The sequence below is a fragment of the Erpetoichthys calabaricus genome, chromosome 17, assembly GCF_900747795.2.
Source record: "Erpetoichthys calabaricus chromosome 17, fErpCal1.3, whole genome shotgun sequence".
Lineage (NCBI taxonomy): Eukaryota > Metazoa > Chordata > Cladistia > Polypteriformes > Polypteridae > Erpetoichthys > Erpetoichthys calabaricus.
In genome coordinates, this window is record NC_041410.2 from 36,059,831 (window position 1) to 36,077,976 (window position 18,146).

Consider the following 18,146-nt stretch of genomic DNA (forward strand, 5'->3'; position numbering starts at 1 on the left):
TCCCAGAGTGACAGACTTATTAATAAAACATTGTGATGATTCTACAGTATTTTAAGCCCACCTACCCTTTCATGGAATTGTCTAGTCTGATAAGAGTCACTATCATAAGCAATAAGTAATTTGTCACCAAAGTAGATATTACACTCTCCTAAAACAGACATTTAACTATTAATATTCTGTTAAATTAAAGAAGAGTGTCTAATTGCGCTAACTAAATATTGCTTTTTGATATGACTTACAATTGTCGATTGTCCAGAAGTGGGAGGAGCTTTGGTTAGGGGTGGGGCTCAGTGAACACCTTTTAACTTTCTCATTCTGTTGGAAGAAGGCAGCTCTGGAGAGACAGCAGTGCCCCAGCATGCCTTCTCATTAGGGACATGTCCTTGCCTTGCTTCCACTCAAGTCTTGCTGTCTGATGACAAGGCCTGCTCTTTTGATTTACACAATATGCATAGCAAGCAAAGTTGGCTTCTCAGCTGCAAAGTATTTCTGTCCAGTGTCATAGCAAAGCACTATTGGCTGGGGGTTGTTGTGGAAGGTTTCTTATAGGGACGTAGAGTAAACTAATCATTTAAAATAAACATAGAGCCACGAAGATAACACTCTGTTATATTGCCAGTGTGGTTAAAACAACTATGTTCAACTACAGCAAATATACTAATTTTACATGGAGAGAAAACCTAAAAGATTGGGGACATCTTATTTCCTGTGGTAAGGTTTTATTTTTTAAGCTTACTGTACAGAGGATGAAAGACGTGCTTTGGTACAAAAGGATTGGCCTAGAGAAGTGAATCATGTTGCAAGCTTTTATAATAAAGACAGCATCTTAAATGCAATATGTGTTTGTAATAGTGAGGTGTATGCTAATGATAATGAGATGTCATTTCCCCACAAAGCAGTTTTTGACAAAGCAGTGCTGTTAAGAGTATTACCATTTAGTGTGACACATTGTTGTGAAAGAAAATCAAATTCTGTTCAACAACAGAATGCAAATATAATTTGGGAAGTGAAATTCTTATGTATGGCACCTACTAATCCAGCTTTCTGTAGGCAATGCTGATATTCTTCTTTTATCGATTTGTCTACCTTTGCAAAACTTTATTGATCTCTAAACTAATCGTATTTCTATCGTTCTGTGTGTCTCTTGTTTGGTTTATTCCTCTGTTGTTTTTCAAAAATAAGGAACATAGCAATGTAATTACAGCCTCTTTATTAAAATACAGTAACTATAAGCTCCTCTTCAGTAATGCAATTTTCAAGCAAGCAATCAGAAAAGTTTAATTTTCATCCATGTGTCATTTTTTTTTTTTTTTTTTGAAGGTGACATTTTCATAAGACACGTCTCATTACCCTCAGCTCGAATGCTGGAGATTGTATGTTTATGAAAGAACATAATAATGTCTCTCGTCTGGTCATGAAAAATTACTTCCTAAAACTGCAAGTTTAAATACAAGAGAAATTTTCAAATCATCTATTAATGAAATCATTTTAAGAAGTTAATGGCTTTTATCACTTTAAAGCAACAATAGCTTCCCTGCAACACTCATTAACGGAGTAAATGTTCTGTGCTTCTTTTGTCGTAAAACTGGTACCTTAATGTGTATTCAGCCTTTGTAGGCCACAGAGCTGTCATTTTTGACTAGTCGGTTATGTTTTCTGCATTGTGTTCTAATCCAATACATGGGATCTCAGGAAAAAAAACTTCCTTATGTCCCAAACGTTCAGATATTTAAGGAAACAATATTAATTTAATTAACTTTGCTAGCTTTGTCCATTTTTACCCTTACGTTTATGGTCTTCTGTGGTTAAATCTTGGCTCAATGTTGCTATATAGCACTGCGTAGAGGAGCGCTAATGGCTGGGCCCTTCCCCAACCTGAACTGCTGTTTTTCATTTCTACCTGATGCTCAAAAGCTGTTTTCAAAGTCAGCACTATGTCTAAAATTTCTTTGCTTACTTTTGTGAATATATTCTGCCTTGTCATATGTAAAGCAGTTGAAAGTATTTTATATCGAAAAGAAAAGCCTGTAACAGTAGGTTAGGTTCAGTCTATGCAGAAACCTGCTTTAATCCAACAGCTTTCATATTACTACAGCCAAGACCTAGAGGCTTAATCATGCCATAAATGGGAATGACAGAAAAAGGTCAGCACTAAGGGAGAAAATGATGCTCATTAACAGATATTCAGTGCCATGAAAAAGATACTTTTCTGTGGTCTGATTATATGCAGATTTTTTTACAGGGAGTTTGATTTGATCATTAGGTGTATTGTAGTCCTACAGAGGTGAAGTTCGGAGAGAATAAAGTTGGGTGCTGTGTTTATTTGATTAGCATGCAAGGAATTCAGATGTTCAATCTTCAGGTGTGAAAAATCTGACATTGTGCCCCTGACAAAACAAAAAAAAAAAAAAAACAAAACCTTCTGAAAACGCTTGTCAGTGTCTATCGGCATATCAGTCTGGAAAGGTGTAACAAGCTTGGGGGCTAATTAAAAAATATATGAGTAAATTGTGTGTGTACACATGCAAACAAAGTCAACCCCACAATTTCCCAAGATGTCACTTGTGTGAGTAAAGCCAGAGAATTGCCTGATGAATCGTGCAAATTATCAAGGTAGCCTCATTTAAGAAACACTGAGGTCCTACAATTCATCCTATCATTCGAGACTTGGGTAAATAGTCCAATGAAAATGTTGCTCCACTAGTTAAAAGAACTCAATTTCTTGGGGTAGGTTTTTGAAAAATGTTTGTGAACTGGAAGGGTTTTGAAACAGAGGAGGTCTCTCCCATCAAGCATACAACGAAAAGAACTGCAAAAACTGCATATGCAAAAGCTAGACAAAAAATCAGGAGCGTGCTCCCCTCGACTTTCTCGTATACTGTGATAGAGGAAAAGGACAGCAGAACCACTTTCAGTTGCACAATATTTCTCAAATATCATATCTCTTTGTTTCTCATCATAACTACAGTACTTCATAATACCAATACACAATCATTTATCCATCCATCCATTTTCCAACCCGCTGAATCCGAACACAGGGTCACGGGGGTCTGCTGGAGCCAATCCCAGCCAACACAGGGCACAAGGCAGGAACCAATCCCGGGCAGGGTGCCAACCCACCGCAGACAATCATTTATCTCTATTTATAATCAAACTTTATATTGGGGATTAATAAAGTATCTATCTATCTATCTATCTATCTATCTATCTATCTATCTATCTATCTATCTATCTATCTATCTATCTATCTATCTATTAAAATGATATTTTTGTTCTTAGGGAGGTTGAAAACAGTGGTGGAATTTTTTCATGATTACATATGCATTACTCAGATTATGTGCAAAGTAAAAAGAGTTATACTCACCTCAGAAAAAGTGTTAGTATTATATAATATTTGTTACAATAAATCGCTATAGGTAAAACTGCATTTAGCTACATTTAATTATGATAACGATGGTGGAAATAAATACAAAATATCATAAAATTAAATGTATTACCAGGAACACGACGGGGAGGTAGCAGCTTATTGTTCCCATTGCATGTTTATATTTTTTGGCATGTTCAATGCTTGCAGATTATTGTTAAACTGATGATGTGCAAATTAAAATAAAATTAATAATAGTTATTGAAAGAATATGCGTTAAATTGCATATAGTTTTTAATATCGTGTACACATTTATATTTCCATGATACAAAAAATTTGGATAGTTGTTTAAATAAAATATTACTTCCAGTTGAGTAATTTTTCTCAAAATTCATATTTGTGTGCTTTTCATCATTATAAATATCTATACAAAATTGGAATCATCTATCTGTAATTATAACCATAGTTTATTTGGTAATTTGTGAAAGTATTCATTTAAAGGGAAGTGGCCCAAAAGCTGATAGGATTCCTTATTTTTGATATAAAGCAGTTGTACAAAGTCTCATTGACCGAGGGAAAAGCGTTTTTGAGTTATCGTGTTTACACAACACACACAGACAGAGATAATTTCAAAAAGGTCTAAAATGTCAAAATTCATCAAAATCTCCAGGTTGAATTTTTTCACGATTCCTATACTTTCTCTATACTATGTATACAAGAAAGTAAAAAGACTTTAAATTAGATCTATTATGCTTGTATTTAGCAAACAAATCTGCCAAAGGGGTGAGCAAAATTTACTTGACAAATTTCTTACAGTAAGCTAAATTATCATAAATACAAATTTTTTGATACATCAATAATTCTTACAATAAGGAAAACTAGATTTAATGTCATAATTTAAATACTTTTCACTTGGCTTAGATTTCATTTTTAGCTGTGAGTCTACTTATCACCAGTTACAGCCACACCCTTCCTGCTATAAATGAAGGGAGCAAAATTCTCCAGCATGGTGAAGCTCAGCACAATAGCTTAGTGCAGCTTTATGAAACAGTAGAATGCATTAACTTGCCTCCTTGTATCCATGCATCCTATCTCAAATGCGTTGTGTGATTCAAATGTGGAATCCTAGTAAATTCTTGGGTTAATGCTACAGTTTTCTGGTCACATATATGAAAGAGCGCCAGTGTTACTGTACATTGTCCAAAGTAAGAAAGATTGGGACAATATCTTCTTACAAAGATGAAGAAGAACAACATCTAGGAATGCACTGTCTCATTTAAGGCTAATATTAATAACTCTACCATTGGAAAGACATTTGGCAAAGCAGATTCCATGGCAAGGTTGAAACCTCTGCTGAAAACAAGAGCATGAGAGCTCAGCACAAGCTTTCTTAAATTTACTTATGTGATTCTTAATAGTCCTGGAGCAATGTTCTACATGCAGATGAATCAAAATGTAGGGCTTTTTTGGTGTTGTGTTATGTCTTGAAAGAAGGTAGCAATGGGTTTTACTGCTATATCAGAACCTTTATGACTTGCTGACAATGAAGGAAAACTGAGTTATGTCTGTTATAGGATTATATAAGACCACTTGTCTGTGAGTTGAAGGTTAAGTTCAGCAGTGTTGCGAAGAAAGATGATCTGAAATATGCAAAAAGGACTTGTTGAAGAAAAGGAAATTTGAGATTGAATTGTCTAATCAAGACCTGAACCTAAACTCTACTGAAATGTTGGGACGGACCTTAAATAAGCAGCTCAAAAGCCCTAAAATGTCATTTAGTTGAAGAGCTTCCTCAAAGAGTAACGGACCATATTGCTGGACTGCATCAGGAGAGACTGGTCAATGAGGACAGGAAGTGTTCGCTTACAATTAAGGCTACTAAAAGTGACATACAATCAAATCTGTTTTATGTAGGCCATTTGGTATTTCCATGGTCCTCGATCTTTACTCCTCCAGGGTCCCCTAGTGCACCACGAGAGTATATCAGAGTTCCTTTACATAAGACCATGAGGCTTATTTTTTTGTACTTTTGCTGCAGTCATGACGAAGGTACTTGTTTTTGAATTTACAATAGCATATCGACTGCTACTGTTGTTATATTTCCGGTTTGTTTTTACAACGTAATACAAGAATAATATGCCATTTCAAACACAGCCTGTATATTTTAATATATAAAAGTTAGTTTTACTTGTGCCTGAATTTCTGATTTTAATGTAAAACGAGTAGGCATTTTTTAGGAATAAATAATAACCAGTAATTACCTAAAAACACAATTTGCCACTTACATTTGTCAAAAGCTGCTCACTTCTCACTCAGCTTATGCATTACTCTTCAAATTATACATAAAATGTTTAAGTGTCTACGGTGGGCTGGCGCCCTGCCCAGGGTTTGTTTCATGCTTTGCGCCCTGTGTTGGCTGGGATTGGTTCCAGCAGACCCCCGTGACCCTGTAGCTAGGATATAACGGGTTGGATAATGAATGGATGGATGTTTAAGTATTTCTGAAAATAAATAATCTAAATACTTTTTAAGGGAAAAATTTGCCCCTGCAAATGTTTTTTCATAACCTGATTACAGATTCTAGTTTCAGCACTGGACTGTTTCCATCAGTGATAGCCACATTTAACACAAATGCGTTTTCTCTCCACATAAATCAATCGGATCAACAAAAAAGACAAAAGAATCAGCTGACAAGTAAGTCCTAGAAGAAAAGCCAGCCCTGACACCTGCACAGCTTTAAAAAGCGAGTTGCATTTGTGAAAACAACCTACCGTTTCCTTTATGAGACTGTTACATCTTTGCTACCATGCTAAAACACTGAAGTTTTTAATGGCAGAGTGACATGTTACCTACTTTTCACTTTTTCTTGTTGCATTACTCGCAGGCCATTCCAGGTTAGTAGCTGTGGTGTGCTGTGATACGAAGATAAACACGACCGACTACTAAATCCCAAATTACTGTGCTGATGTGGGGAGTCCATCAGATCTCTGTCCAGGCATGATGTGGATGCTGGAGACGTATTTTAACGCCAAGTGTAAATGTAATCCAGCTAAATGTTTCACTGATATAATCTATTTATGAAACTTATTCTAAAGAAAATGAATAGACAGTGGTTAGTTTGCAGTTAATGTGCTGTCCTTTGGTATGCTGTGAGTAGCAACGAGCAGCAGGTGGACGGTGATAACTCTCAAGCACATCAGCCAAGCATAACGCAGATTAATTTGTTAGTGGATTGAAATTAATTTATTAAACAATGACATCAGTTTTTTCCTTTGGGCCTCACAAAATGGCTTTTAAGTCTTTGGAATTTTTCCATCATGATTTTTGACAATGTAAAAATCCAAAAGTATAAAGAGGTTTAGAGATAGCAGTAAGCTAAGGCAGAGTTTTCACTTCGTTCAGGTGTAGCCTATAATTTATCATCACCATCTGAACAGCTTTAAACATGCAATTTGCAGTATTTTTGATGCAGTCTCACCTTTAGCTTTGATCTCACTTCCAGAAAGATTGCTATTTTTCAAACCTTAGCTGATGACTTCTTGAGAATAAAGAGTAAATCTTACAGAAATATGCCGGATTAGGTGGCTAAATATCTAACCTCAATCTGTTTTTTAAACCCTAGTAAGAGTTGTGGGCGGGGGGAACTGAAGCCTATCCTGGCAATAGAAACAGGAAAGGAGGAATGAACCCTGGACTTAGTGGTCTGTCTATGGCAGGGCACGTGAGGCTAACGGCGAGAGAATCAAGGAACACACAGGGAACAATCGCACTCCACTCAGAAGACACTTCAACAGCTGTCCAAGCACTGAAAAGTCAGCAACACTAGTCTCTGTGCCCTCGTTTAATTCAGTATCTGTTACTTTACTCAAAAATCACCAAAACATAAATGCAGGTTTAGAAAATTGATAGATGGATAACATGAAAATTGATGTATTATATCCCAGCAATATCATTTTAAAGTCAATATACTGTATTACTTGATGAGCTAGAATGCTTGGATGAACAAATCCTACATAAGTTTTTAGATTACTCTTACTATGGGACATGGGTGCTGCAAAGCTTTTTGTGGGTCAGGTGCTGAGGTTTTAATAGATGAGTATATCCTTGTTAAAGTACACCTCTGCTTCACTATGTACACTAATTTGTTCGTTGAACATCCTCTTGTTTAGTGCATATTTCCTTTTAGTAGAGGTCAAGGTTCAAGGTTTTTATTTAGTTAAGTTTATTCTATTTAGTCTATTATTGTGTATCTAATAGTAGTGCTCTTTAGTGACTCATGGTTTACTAGTCGGGTACACCTTGACAGTTCTTTCCTTAATTATGATAGACCCACAGAATTTCATATATTCACTGACAGTGTAAGTGGCCTCATTCAGTGTCTGTCAGGATGAAAGCACATCCCAGTCAGTACAGGAGAGCCATTCCCACAGTTCTTCTACAATGTCATTGCACCAGTTTTCTGTATGTCTCTTTTTTCTTGTTTCAATTTCTGTTTGTACTTCAATAGTAAATTAATAACAATATGGTCAGACTAGGGCTGCACTGCAGTGGAATATCTACGCATCAGACATGTTTCCATTACACTTGTTCACTGTATTGTCTTCTCTAGTGTTAATATTCACATTGCATCGTGACCACCCGACTGCTAACCAGATGTTGAGTTTCTCTTTCCTTTCACAAACAAATCTATCTGTTTCAACGCTTTCTTAAACTAGATCTCAGTAAAACACATTAGACAGCTTTCACAATACTCATGGAGGTATCGCACAGTTGCCCTCAGTTTATCCTGCAAGGACTGTATGTTGCTCATAGTGATTGTTGGCAAAAGTGTTTTAAAACTTCTCCGTCTCACATGTACTCAAAACCACCTCTGTTCACTCATTTTTTGGGTTTTGAAGCTTTTAATTTGTCTGGCATATTAGCGGTTGTAAAAAGAATCACAAAGACAGAGAACGGTTTGTGGTTCCACCAAGTATATGGGCTGTGTCCAAAATGGGACTGACTGGGAAAGGCAAGTGGCTAGTTGTACGAGGTGAGACACAAAAATAACCGGACTGGGCTTGGGGCTTCCCTGGAAAACAGTCTGGAAGTCGGCCAGACGTGAATCATAGAACTATGTCCCCTCCTACACACCCTAACAAACCGCCGACCAGCTAGGTATAGCCTGTAAATAGCCCAGAAGGTATTTGCACAACAATCGCTACATGAGTTGCCGCGACAATGTCGGGTAAAAATCAAACTGCGAGACAAGACAAGACAACTCTCCCATGCACAATGCTTTTTCCATAAAGCAGTTTTTGACTGACAAAAACATTCCTGTCCTTGATCATCCTCCCTATTCTCCCGATTTAGCTCCCTGTGATTTTTACTTGTTCCTGAAAATCAAAAGTGACCTGAAGGGAACACATTTTTCTTCAATGGATGAAGTGAAGACAGAAACAGCAAGCCTGTTGAAGAGCCTCAAGCAATCAATGAAAGATACATATGGAGTGGTGTAGAGACCGGGAGGGGGAGTGTAGAGAAGGTGGCAATGTTTAGAATGCTGGAATTCATCAATAAATATTTTTTTTTACCAATCCGGTTATTTTTGTGTCTCACCTCGTACAGGCAATGGGGAGGAAGAGGAGGGTCCGACAGGGAACAGGCGAAAGTGAGGTCAGTAGGAGGATGTGGTCTTGGAGACAGAAGTGGAACCTGGTTGGAGTTTAGGTGGTCTTTCCTTCTGGTGATCTGCAGAAGAGGGAGAAAAGACATTAGTGCACTTCGTCAACACCGGACCCAGCGTTTTACCCTCAGTTAAGCTCATTGCCTGCCTCCCATGTGTGTGCGTCTGACACAGTACACAGAGTGTTACTGGCAGCTGGTCTCATTGGTAGCAACGCGTCATGGCTGTAGGTGAACAGAGCCAGCCACACACCTTGGATTTCCTGCACAGGTAGTGAACGAGTGTCCCGTTGAATTGCAAAGGCAATAACATTCGAAAACTTTCCAAAATGTTGTAAAGCATTTTATAAAAAGAACTACTGCCAGTCTAGCAATAAAAAACAAAAGAAATGATTTAACATGATCTAAAGACAAAAAGCTGGCACAAAACACAGAGGGATACACTGAAAGGTCTGCTACAGTACAGTGACCAAAAAGCCACATATCATATCTAAGTTGTAATGTTTCTTTGTGTGTTGCTGCCAGTGTTGTATAGTAATGAAGCTGAAATGCTAGAATGTAGCTGTGCTCAGAATCAAACCCCAGACCATGGAAATGAAAAGAGAAATGAGACTATCTATCGTAAATTTTCACACCTCTTCATTCACAAGACCTTCTGATTCATTAAGTTACAACTAGGAAGTGGTGTCAGAGTCATGGCTGAGAGTAGGCAGCACATGAAAGGACAAGGACAGGGAGCACTCTTAAACAAACCTTGACAAATATATGTGTGAAAAGTGTGTTTTAAATAGGAAACCAGTGTATGGTTGTTCGTTTCTTATTCTTTTTTTAAGTCAAAGTAGATATACACTATAATAAAGATAACCCTATGTTATTATTCATGTAGATTGATTGGCATATGGATATTATGTTTTAGTGCATGAATGATTTTAAATCAGAGATATTTTTTTAACAAAAAACCTGTTGCTAGTACACCATTCAATAGTGTTGTTAGATTTAAATAGCAAGATATGAGTAAACAAGGCACTGATTAAGAGAAGAAAGAGCTGACCTTTTAAAGAATAGGGCCACATCCCCAAATTTAAAAACTTGTCCATCAGAATTGTAAATTACCCCCATGATGCAAGTACACAAGGATTAAAATAATTTTTTAAGTTAACTACATATAGTTCTTACCAGGCCCGGTCTTAGGTATTATGGGGCCCTAGGCGAAAGGGGGGTCCAGGGGCCCCCTGAGGGGGGCAGAGCCCCCCTGGAAGCTCTGTGAAAGGCGTGAAAATTAGACCAAGGAGTCGATCCGGGGCCCCCCGGACGCCGGGGCCCTAGGCGGTCGCCTACTTCGCCTATGCCTAAGGCCGGGCCTGTTCTTACTATACATAGTAATAAAATAAGACAAGTCAAAAAGAGTTGGAGATCTACCCTGTACATTTTGTAAGAATTTGAGTGGTCTTTTAAGACTGCTGTGCATTCCAAAAAAAACTGCGACTGACTGATTCATAGGGTACACAGCAGGAATTTATAGCGGGGAAAACAGGAAGGGCGTGTTTGCAGGAAAGAAGTGGCGTGAGGTCATCAGTGGGGCTAGAAGTGAGGTCGGGAACAGACAGAAGTGACGGGTTTAACTGTTTTTTTCCTCAGAAGATATGTAGAAAGAGCAGAAGAGGCATTAATACTCCGTGCCAACACCTGAACTGGCTTGTGAATACCCCTATTTGAACCCTTTGACTGCCTCCCAAGAGCATGTGCATGATATATATATATATATATATATATATAGTGTATATATAGTATATATATATATACTAGTCATTTAGCCCGTTACAATAACGGGCGCTAGAACAGTAGTGCATAAACATTAGTAGGAACAGTCTATATTAAATGGCAAGGGACTTTGACCTCATTGTTTTTGTTGGTCGTATTTTTCTTTCTTTCAGCATTTCTTTTGTTGATGTTTACTTGCTGAGCTGACCGTTCTTCATGGGCTGCCGCCGTGTATTGTGTACCTTTAATTTTCTGTGACAGTAATATTGTCTTGTATGTCCACTGGCTTGTTCATCTGTAATATACCTTTAATTTTCTCTGGCGGTAATACAGGCGTGCGCGTCGGTAATATGCCTTCAATCTCCTCTGACAGTAATACTGGCTTGTATGTGGCTGTAATATGAGTCACTGTATTGTGTACCTGTAATTTCCTAATTTCCTGGTTTGTATTTCCGTAAAACGCTTGTAACTTTCTCTGACAGTAATATCGCTCATCGCACCGTGCCACGCGCATGCGCACTTCACCAGAAGACACACACGGACACCTGGACACACACAGGGATTTTATTAAAGAATATATATACTGTGTGTATATATATATATATATATATATATATACAAAGTAATAAAAAAGCATCTACTGTAATGTTTATTCATCTGTCTGTCTTTCCAGAAAAAACAGCTCAACTCCTAATAAACTGATTTTGTTGAAATTTGCCACACTCATTCTTGAAGGAATTTTGTAAGGAAAGTTTAGTTTTTGTTGAGTCATTCTGAATACAGCATGCTGTACATATTTGAATCTCCCATTCAAAAGCATTGGCAAATTTGCAAACTCATCTGCCTTGAAACAGAGAAACATTCTGTGCAAACTGGTTTACTGTTTCAATTTGAGAGCAAATAATACAAGTTGTATTTTTTTTTAAATTTTTTCTTATTCTTGTTCGACAACAACTCCTGGCATCAAAACTGTGAAATACCTGCAGTCATGTGCAGTGAAGCAACACCTCATTGCTGAACATGGGATTGGGTGGGGTCAGATGTAGGCAGGGTTGGGTGACAGGGTATTACCATATAAGAAAGGTAAGAAGTTAAATGTGCATTTATTTATTCAATTATCTAATAATAATATTGCTTATTTATTCAATATAGTAGTATTATTTATTTGTTCATCACCGTACAAGGTTTGTGCCTTGTCCTACTGCACCAGAATATGTCTCATTACAGGCTAAAAGGTCTGGCTTCTGCAATGCATTTTGGACAAGCTTCAATCACAGCACTCACTTCTCCTGAACAAGCAGCATGATGTTCAAGTCTGTAAACGTAACATATACAAGAACTGTAAGTTATGTAGAAATATGTGAGAGATGGCTCTGTGACGCTTTATGCTACAATGACTAAACATGTACTCAGCACTTCCATTATATTGATAACAACCTCACAGCTACATTATCTAAACAGTGTAATTTATCAGCACACTGCTACGATAATATGTTGTCTACAATTTGCAGTTGTAATCAACAGTTTTCCTTTTTTGAGAAATTTTATGTTTAAAGAATGCTTGAACCAACCACAGACGCTCCACATCCAACACCAACAACAAGACATGAATCTTTTCATCACTTAACTTGAAATCTGCTGCCTATGAAAGCAATTTCAGCCACATGATGTTGTAAAATGGCATTAAAAGCATATTTTATATACACTACTAGTACATGTAATTACATTCTATTATCACTATTATTTCTGAATATGATTCATTGTTACAAAAACAGGCTGAACAAAATTATGACAACAAACTCTTTGATGATAATGTAAAAATACTCCATCTTTTAAACAGCTGACCAAGTCTCCAAATGCACCTGTATGCCATGCATGCAACTTATTTAATATACCAGTTTGTGATTTCCAAGTAAAAATCAGTTTAGTTCAAATGCAAAGAATTCCTTGTCAAGTTCTGAAGTCAGAATAAGGTTGTATCTTTTATTGTGGCATAGTTCTGCCTTCCTTATGTGAAAATATCTCAGAACACTATTTCAGGGCTTTCTTCATACCACTCTTTTTGACGTTATTCGTAGATACATTTTATAATTTAACACATAGTGCCTTATGAACCATTAGTGCACTTGGAAAGGGTTGAGTGCATCAGTACTAACAGCATGTTAAAGCTGTACGCAGGTGTATTGAAATATACTCCAGGAGCGAAGCACTTAAGTAGTGGAACTGATGTGAGCCAGAAGGATTCTGTGTCAGTAAGGATGGTCAAATGACGGCTCAACAAAACTCACTATGCAATGTCTACCTTCTCCTCTTCACTGTATTAACCTGCATCCTTAGGCGTCTTTGAAAAATTCAGCCAACAAAAAACACCAACTGGGTTAACTAAAAGAGCTAAGGAAGTAACTCTATAAATAAGACCTGGGGCCACTTTAAATAATAAAGTTCACCAGGAACGTCAAGCAAGCATAAAGACTAAAGTGACTGATTTGCATGATTTCATTGTTATGAGTTGGCTGGAGGTCCACCACTAATTAATGCAGCCACAGAGGGGTCTACCACTGGAGGTCTGCAGCCAGACCCTTCTTACTACTTTTGTCTGCGTTTTGCCCATGGTGCCTCCTGTTGGTGTCTGTTGCTATGCAACGTTAATCATGCTGTAGTCACATGATGGGAGGAGGAGGCAATAAAAGAGGGAGATCTGTGCTGATATCCAACTTTCAGAGACTCCATTATCTATTGACTTTGCAACTGTTTATTATTAAAAACAGTGTTTAAGAGTGTGTAATATTTTGTTAAATTTTTATTTGCTAGTCCAATTTCTGAACTAAGTTGGAATATGGCACTGCACTTTCATTAGCAGTCTAAAACACACACAGCATACATATATACAAAGCTTTGATAAATGCTGGGAGGTCTTAAGTATGCCTAGGTGTATTTTTCTGGCTTGGCTCTTTTTTGTATGTGCAGTAAATAAACTCTGAAAGCCCATCTACTTGTTGCCTGGAACTTCAAGGACACACACAATCACAGACAGCGTGTGTGACTCCAGGGTTGGGGAGATGGAAAAGCAGCAAGAGAAGTGTATAGTATTTCAGGTCATAAATCTTTTAATCAAAAGATTATCCACTGCCTAGTATTATTTTCCAGTTTGTTTTGTCTGTTTATGAAGAGGGTCAGCCAAAGATCTTTGGTATGCCTGCCTAGGAACCCCTTCAAGTATGGAGCCACGAATGGTGCTAAAACATTCCAAGGACACAGATACTCCTCATCATGGCAGTGAACGAGAAATTTCATTGCAACGACTGACAGAATATTTATTAGACTTGCAATAATAATTGTATTAGGGTTTCTCCTGGCATTTTGCACTTGGGTGTCTGGAGATCAAGATCTATTGATTTGCTTTGCAGAATTATTGATAGAATTTAAGGTGCAGGTCAGTAAAAACTGCTGTAAATAATAAATCTTGATCACCGACTGACTGTATTCAGTGGACAGTGGTAATGGCAGGAAGGTAGTAAGAGAACAAGCTGCTTGACAAAGATATTAACATTTCTTCAAAACATTCCTTTTTGGTTGAGTGAGTTTGTATGGTATATTAAATGGCATAGATCAGTGGTTCCAAAACTCGGTCCTGAGGACCCCCTGTGGCTACAGGTTTTTGTTCCAACAGATTCACAATCGGTAATAATAATCGATAACAAAAGATCTCATTTAATTAACTGGTCTTCTTTGCTCTTCTGTTATTCTGCATTCAGAAAAACACAACAGCATGGTTTTTACATTTATAAGACATTCAGAAATATTTCTATTTTTTTCTAAAGCTATAAATGCTTAACTGTCTTTTGTTGTTTTCCTATTATTTTCCCCTTTTCCTCTGTAGTTTGCTCCCTTCATTTAACCCTAATAGTGACAAAAAAGACATAGAAGATAAAGTAACCTCTCTCAATTTAAATTTGATATGGTAAACTAATCCGTAATTGAAATTAATGAATGAAATTTTAATGATAGGTGAGGTGCAAGAAAGAGTTGCTTAGGGTAGGATAGATTTAATTATTATATTTCTTGATCATGTGGATGTATGGGGTGCTCATTCTTTGCCCCGAACCCATTTGATGGCCAAAAAGAACAGAAGTGACAAAAGTAAAGGACTTTATTACCCAAGGCAGTTGAAGAGTCAAAACAAATATCCCACAAAAAACATAGGAGCTTAAAAATAACAAAAACAGTTTGAGATCCGTGGCAGAGCAACAGGTGCTGAGCAGGCTCCTGTCAGTCATGGAGAATCCACTGCATCCACTGAACAGTGTCATCTCCAGACAGAGGAGCAGCTTCAGCAACAGACTGCTGTCAATGTCCTGCTCCACTGACAGACTGAGGAGATTGTTCCTCCCCCACACTATGCGACTCTTTGATTCCACTTGGGGGGGTAAACATTAACATTATTCAAAGTTATTGTCTGTTATACCTGCATTTTTATTACTCTTTAATTTAATATTGTTTTTTTTTTATCAATATGCTGCTGCTGTAGTATGTGAATTTCCCCTTGGGATTAATAAAGAATCTATCTATCTATCTATCTATCTATCTATCTATCTATCTATCTATCTATCTATCTATCTATCTATCTATCTATCTATCTATCTATCTATCTATCTATCTATCTATCTATCTATCTATCTATCTATCTATCTATCTATCTATCTACTAGCAAAATACCCGCGCTTCGCAGCGGAGAAGTAGTGTGTTAAAGAGGTTATGAAAAAAAAAGGAAACATTTTAAAAATAACGTAACATGATTGTCAATGTAATTGTGTTGTCATTGTTATAACTGTTGCTGTCTTTTTTATATATATATATATATATATATTTTATATATATAATATACACACACACATAAACATTTATATACATATACATATATATACATATCTACATATACACATCTACATATATATACACACATACATAAACACACACATAAGACTTACTGACTGAAACGGGCTTTCATTGACAATCATGTTACGTTATTTTTAAAATGTTTCCTTTTTTTTTCATAACCTCTTTAACACACTACTTCTCCGCTGCGAAGCACAGGTATTTTGCTAGTATATATATATATATATACATACATATACACACATACATGCAGTTTTAATAACACAGAAATCAATATAAACATTAACATCATTATCATATGAGAATATGAAGTAATATATAAGAAGCACATTTCATATAAATATAAATTATTAAACAGTAAAATGTTCTTCTGTAATTTGCTACCGTGGCAATTTGTGTGTCTGTCCAGGATTTTAAATGACCTGTACCTCGCAAACCGTTTCACCTATACACTTGAAATGTGGTACACATATAGTACGTCACGTCTACTATCTTTTTATGTTTATTTTATTTTATTGTAGAATCAACTCCTATCTGCGCACAGCAGGGCAGCCGTGTGCGGATGCGTATGGTGTATTCACTCCATGTTATCGTGCATTGCGCTGTCAGTGGTATTTTGATAAAAGAATTTGAACAACATATAAGAAGCGTATAAATTATTAAACAGTAAAACATTAACATTTAAGATGTAAAGTTACATAAAGTACTACTGCAGTGCCTTCGGGTATACCTCATTTTTTGTTTGCCCATTACATGCTTAAATGTATACATTTTTTGGTGCACCTACCCGAGAACACGCGACATATAACCGAACGTGGAAGAAGCATGGATTTTAAACACACGTTGAGTTGATCTGCTGGTCTCCCTTGTGGAATAACTGGTAATGTTTGACTAAAATCTACAGCGAGTAAAACGACATTACCTCCTATTTTTTTTTTTTACGATCTCTGAGATCTTGCTTTTTTCGGTTCAAGGCTTTATAAGCTCTTTTATGTTGTATGGTGTACTTATCCCAAACCATCATCTTTGAATGTTGCAAGACTTTCGCCTTGTATGTAGATCGGGGTAATTACATTCATTGCATTCCTAGTCTGAATCACAATGTGATTGTATGGGTGGTTACCTGGCACTGTAGGGTTGCCACCCGTCCTTTAAAATACGGAATGGTGCCGCGTTTGAGAATGAAATTGCGCGTCCCGTTTTGAATCAATACTGGACGGGATTTATCCCGTATTTTTTTTATCATTTTTTTTTTAAAGCAGCGTCTCATGAAAATCATCCCACACGCATTTTATGAAGATGCCTCCTTTCCTACTTTTGATTGGGTAATACTTGATGTCATCGTTAGTTTGATTGGTGTTTTTAACTGTCCAGTGAGGAGGGCGTGTCTTTTAAGTACAGTCTGCAAAGTGTTGGCACTGAGATGTGGCGTCAGCGCCATAGCTGAAGCCCCTAACGTTGCGGTCAGCAAGTCGGCTAACATCCGCCATGTGCCGTCTTTCAGTTGCGAGAAGCAGATCATAGAATGGTTGAAACTGTTGCCCCTAACGTTGCGCCACGGCGTGTGGTTCGTTTATACCTCGTGTCTTCTCATTAAAGTTTTATCTCGCGAATATGTTATTGCAATCCGCAGCGGGAGCGTTTCTATAAACTTAATTTAAACTTACGTTTTACACCGTGCTTTGTTTCCCTTATGAACATGCTTGTATGCTTAAGTCGCTCCGTTCTCAATTGTTTAATTAATTTTTTGCTGTTCGCTGTTTGCGGCTCTTCCTCCATTTCCCCCTACTTCGTTCTTTTCTCTCGCGAATATGTTATTGCAATCCTTAACGGGAGCGTTTCAATAAACTGATTGAAAATAGTTTTGCATTTACCTTTTTAGTAAAAGGCGAGCTTTTAAGCCTGAGAAATCACCCCGTAAATGCACACGTTTAATTGCACATGTGTTAATATGTATGCTTACACAGTATTAAAAGACAGTCAAAAATTAACCGTCATTTACCTTCGTTCCCGCGTGTGACTCGTGCTGTAAATCTCTTCCTTGTTTTTAGTTCACGTGATTACGTAGGAGGCGTGATGACGCGATACGTGACTCCGCCTCCTCCATTACAGTGTATGGACAAAAAATATGTTCCAGTTATGACCATTACGCTTTGAATTTCGAAATGAAACCTGCCTAACTTTTGTAAGTAAGCTGTAAGGAATGAGCCTGCCAAATTTCAGCCTTCCACCTACACGGGAAGTTGGAGAATTAGTGATGAGTCAGTCAGTCAGTCAGTGAGTGAGTGAGTCAGTCAGTGAGGGCTTTGCCTTTTATTATTATAGATCTAAAAACCTTAATCTTCTGGCCCTCCTATTTACCCCTCAAATACTCATTCACTTCTAGTCCCATTTACTTGTCCAGCCGCTTAGCAGAAGGCATCCTCCCAACTTCAACTGAATACTTCAAGGCCTTCTGTAT

The 18,146-nt window shown here is 37.3% G+C and overlaps 1 protein-coding gene across 1 annotated transcript in view; it reads left to right on the forward strand.

Annotated features, from left to right (window-relative positions):
- The first annotated feature begins 554 nt into the window (after window positions 1-554).
- The window catches only part of LOC114668153 (cytosolic carboxypeptidase 4), an 890,538-nt gene continuing 872,946 nt past the window's right edge, over window positions 555-18,146 (forward strand). Inside the window, exon 1 of the mRNA XM_051920839.1 lies at window positions 555-711. Coding sequence (XP_051776799.1) covers window positions 636-711 — 76 coding nt within the window. The 5' untranslated portion in view covers window positions 555-635. The remainder of the gene's footprint in view (window positions 712-18,146) is intronic.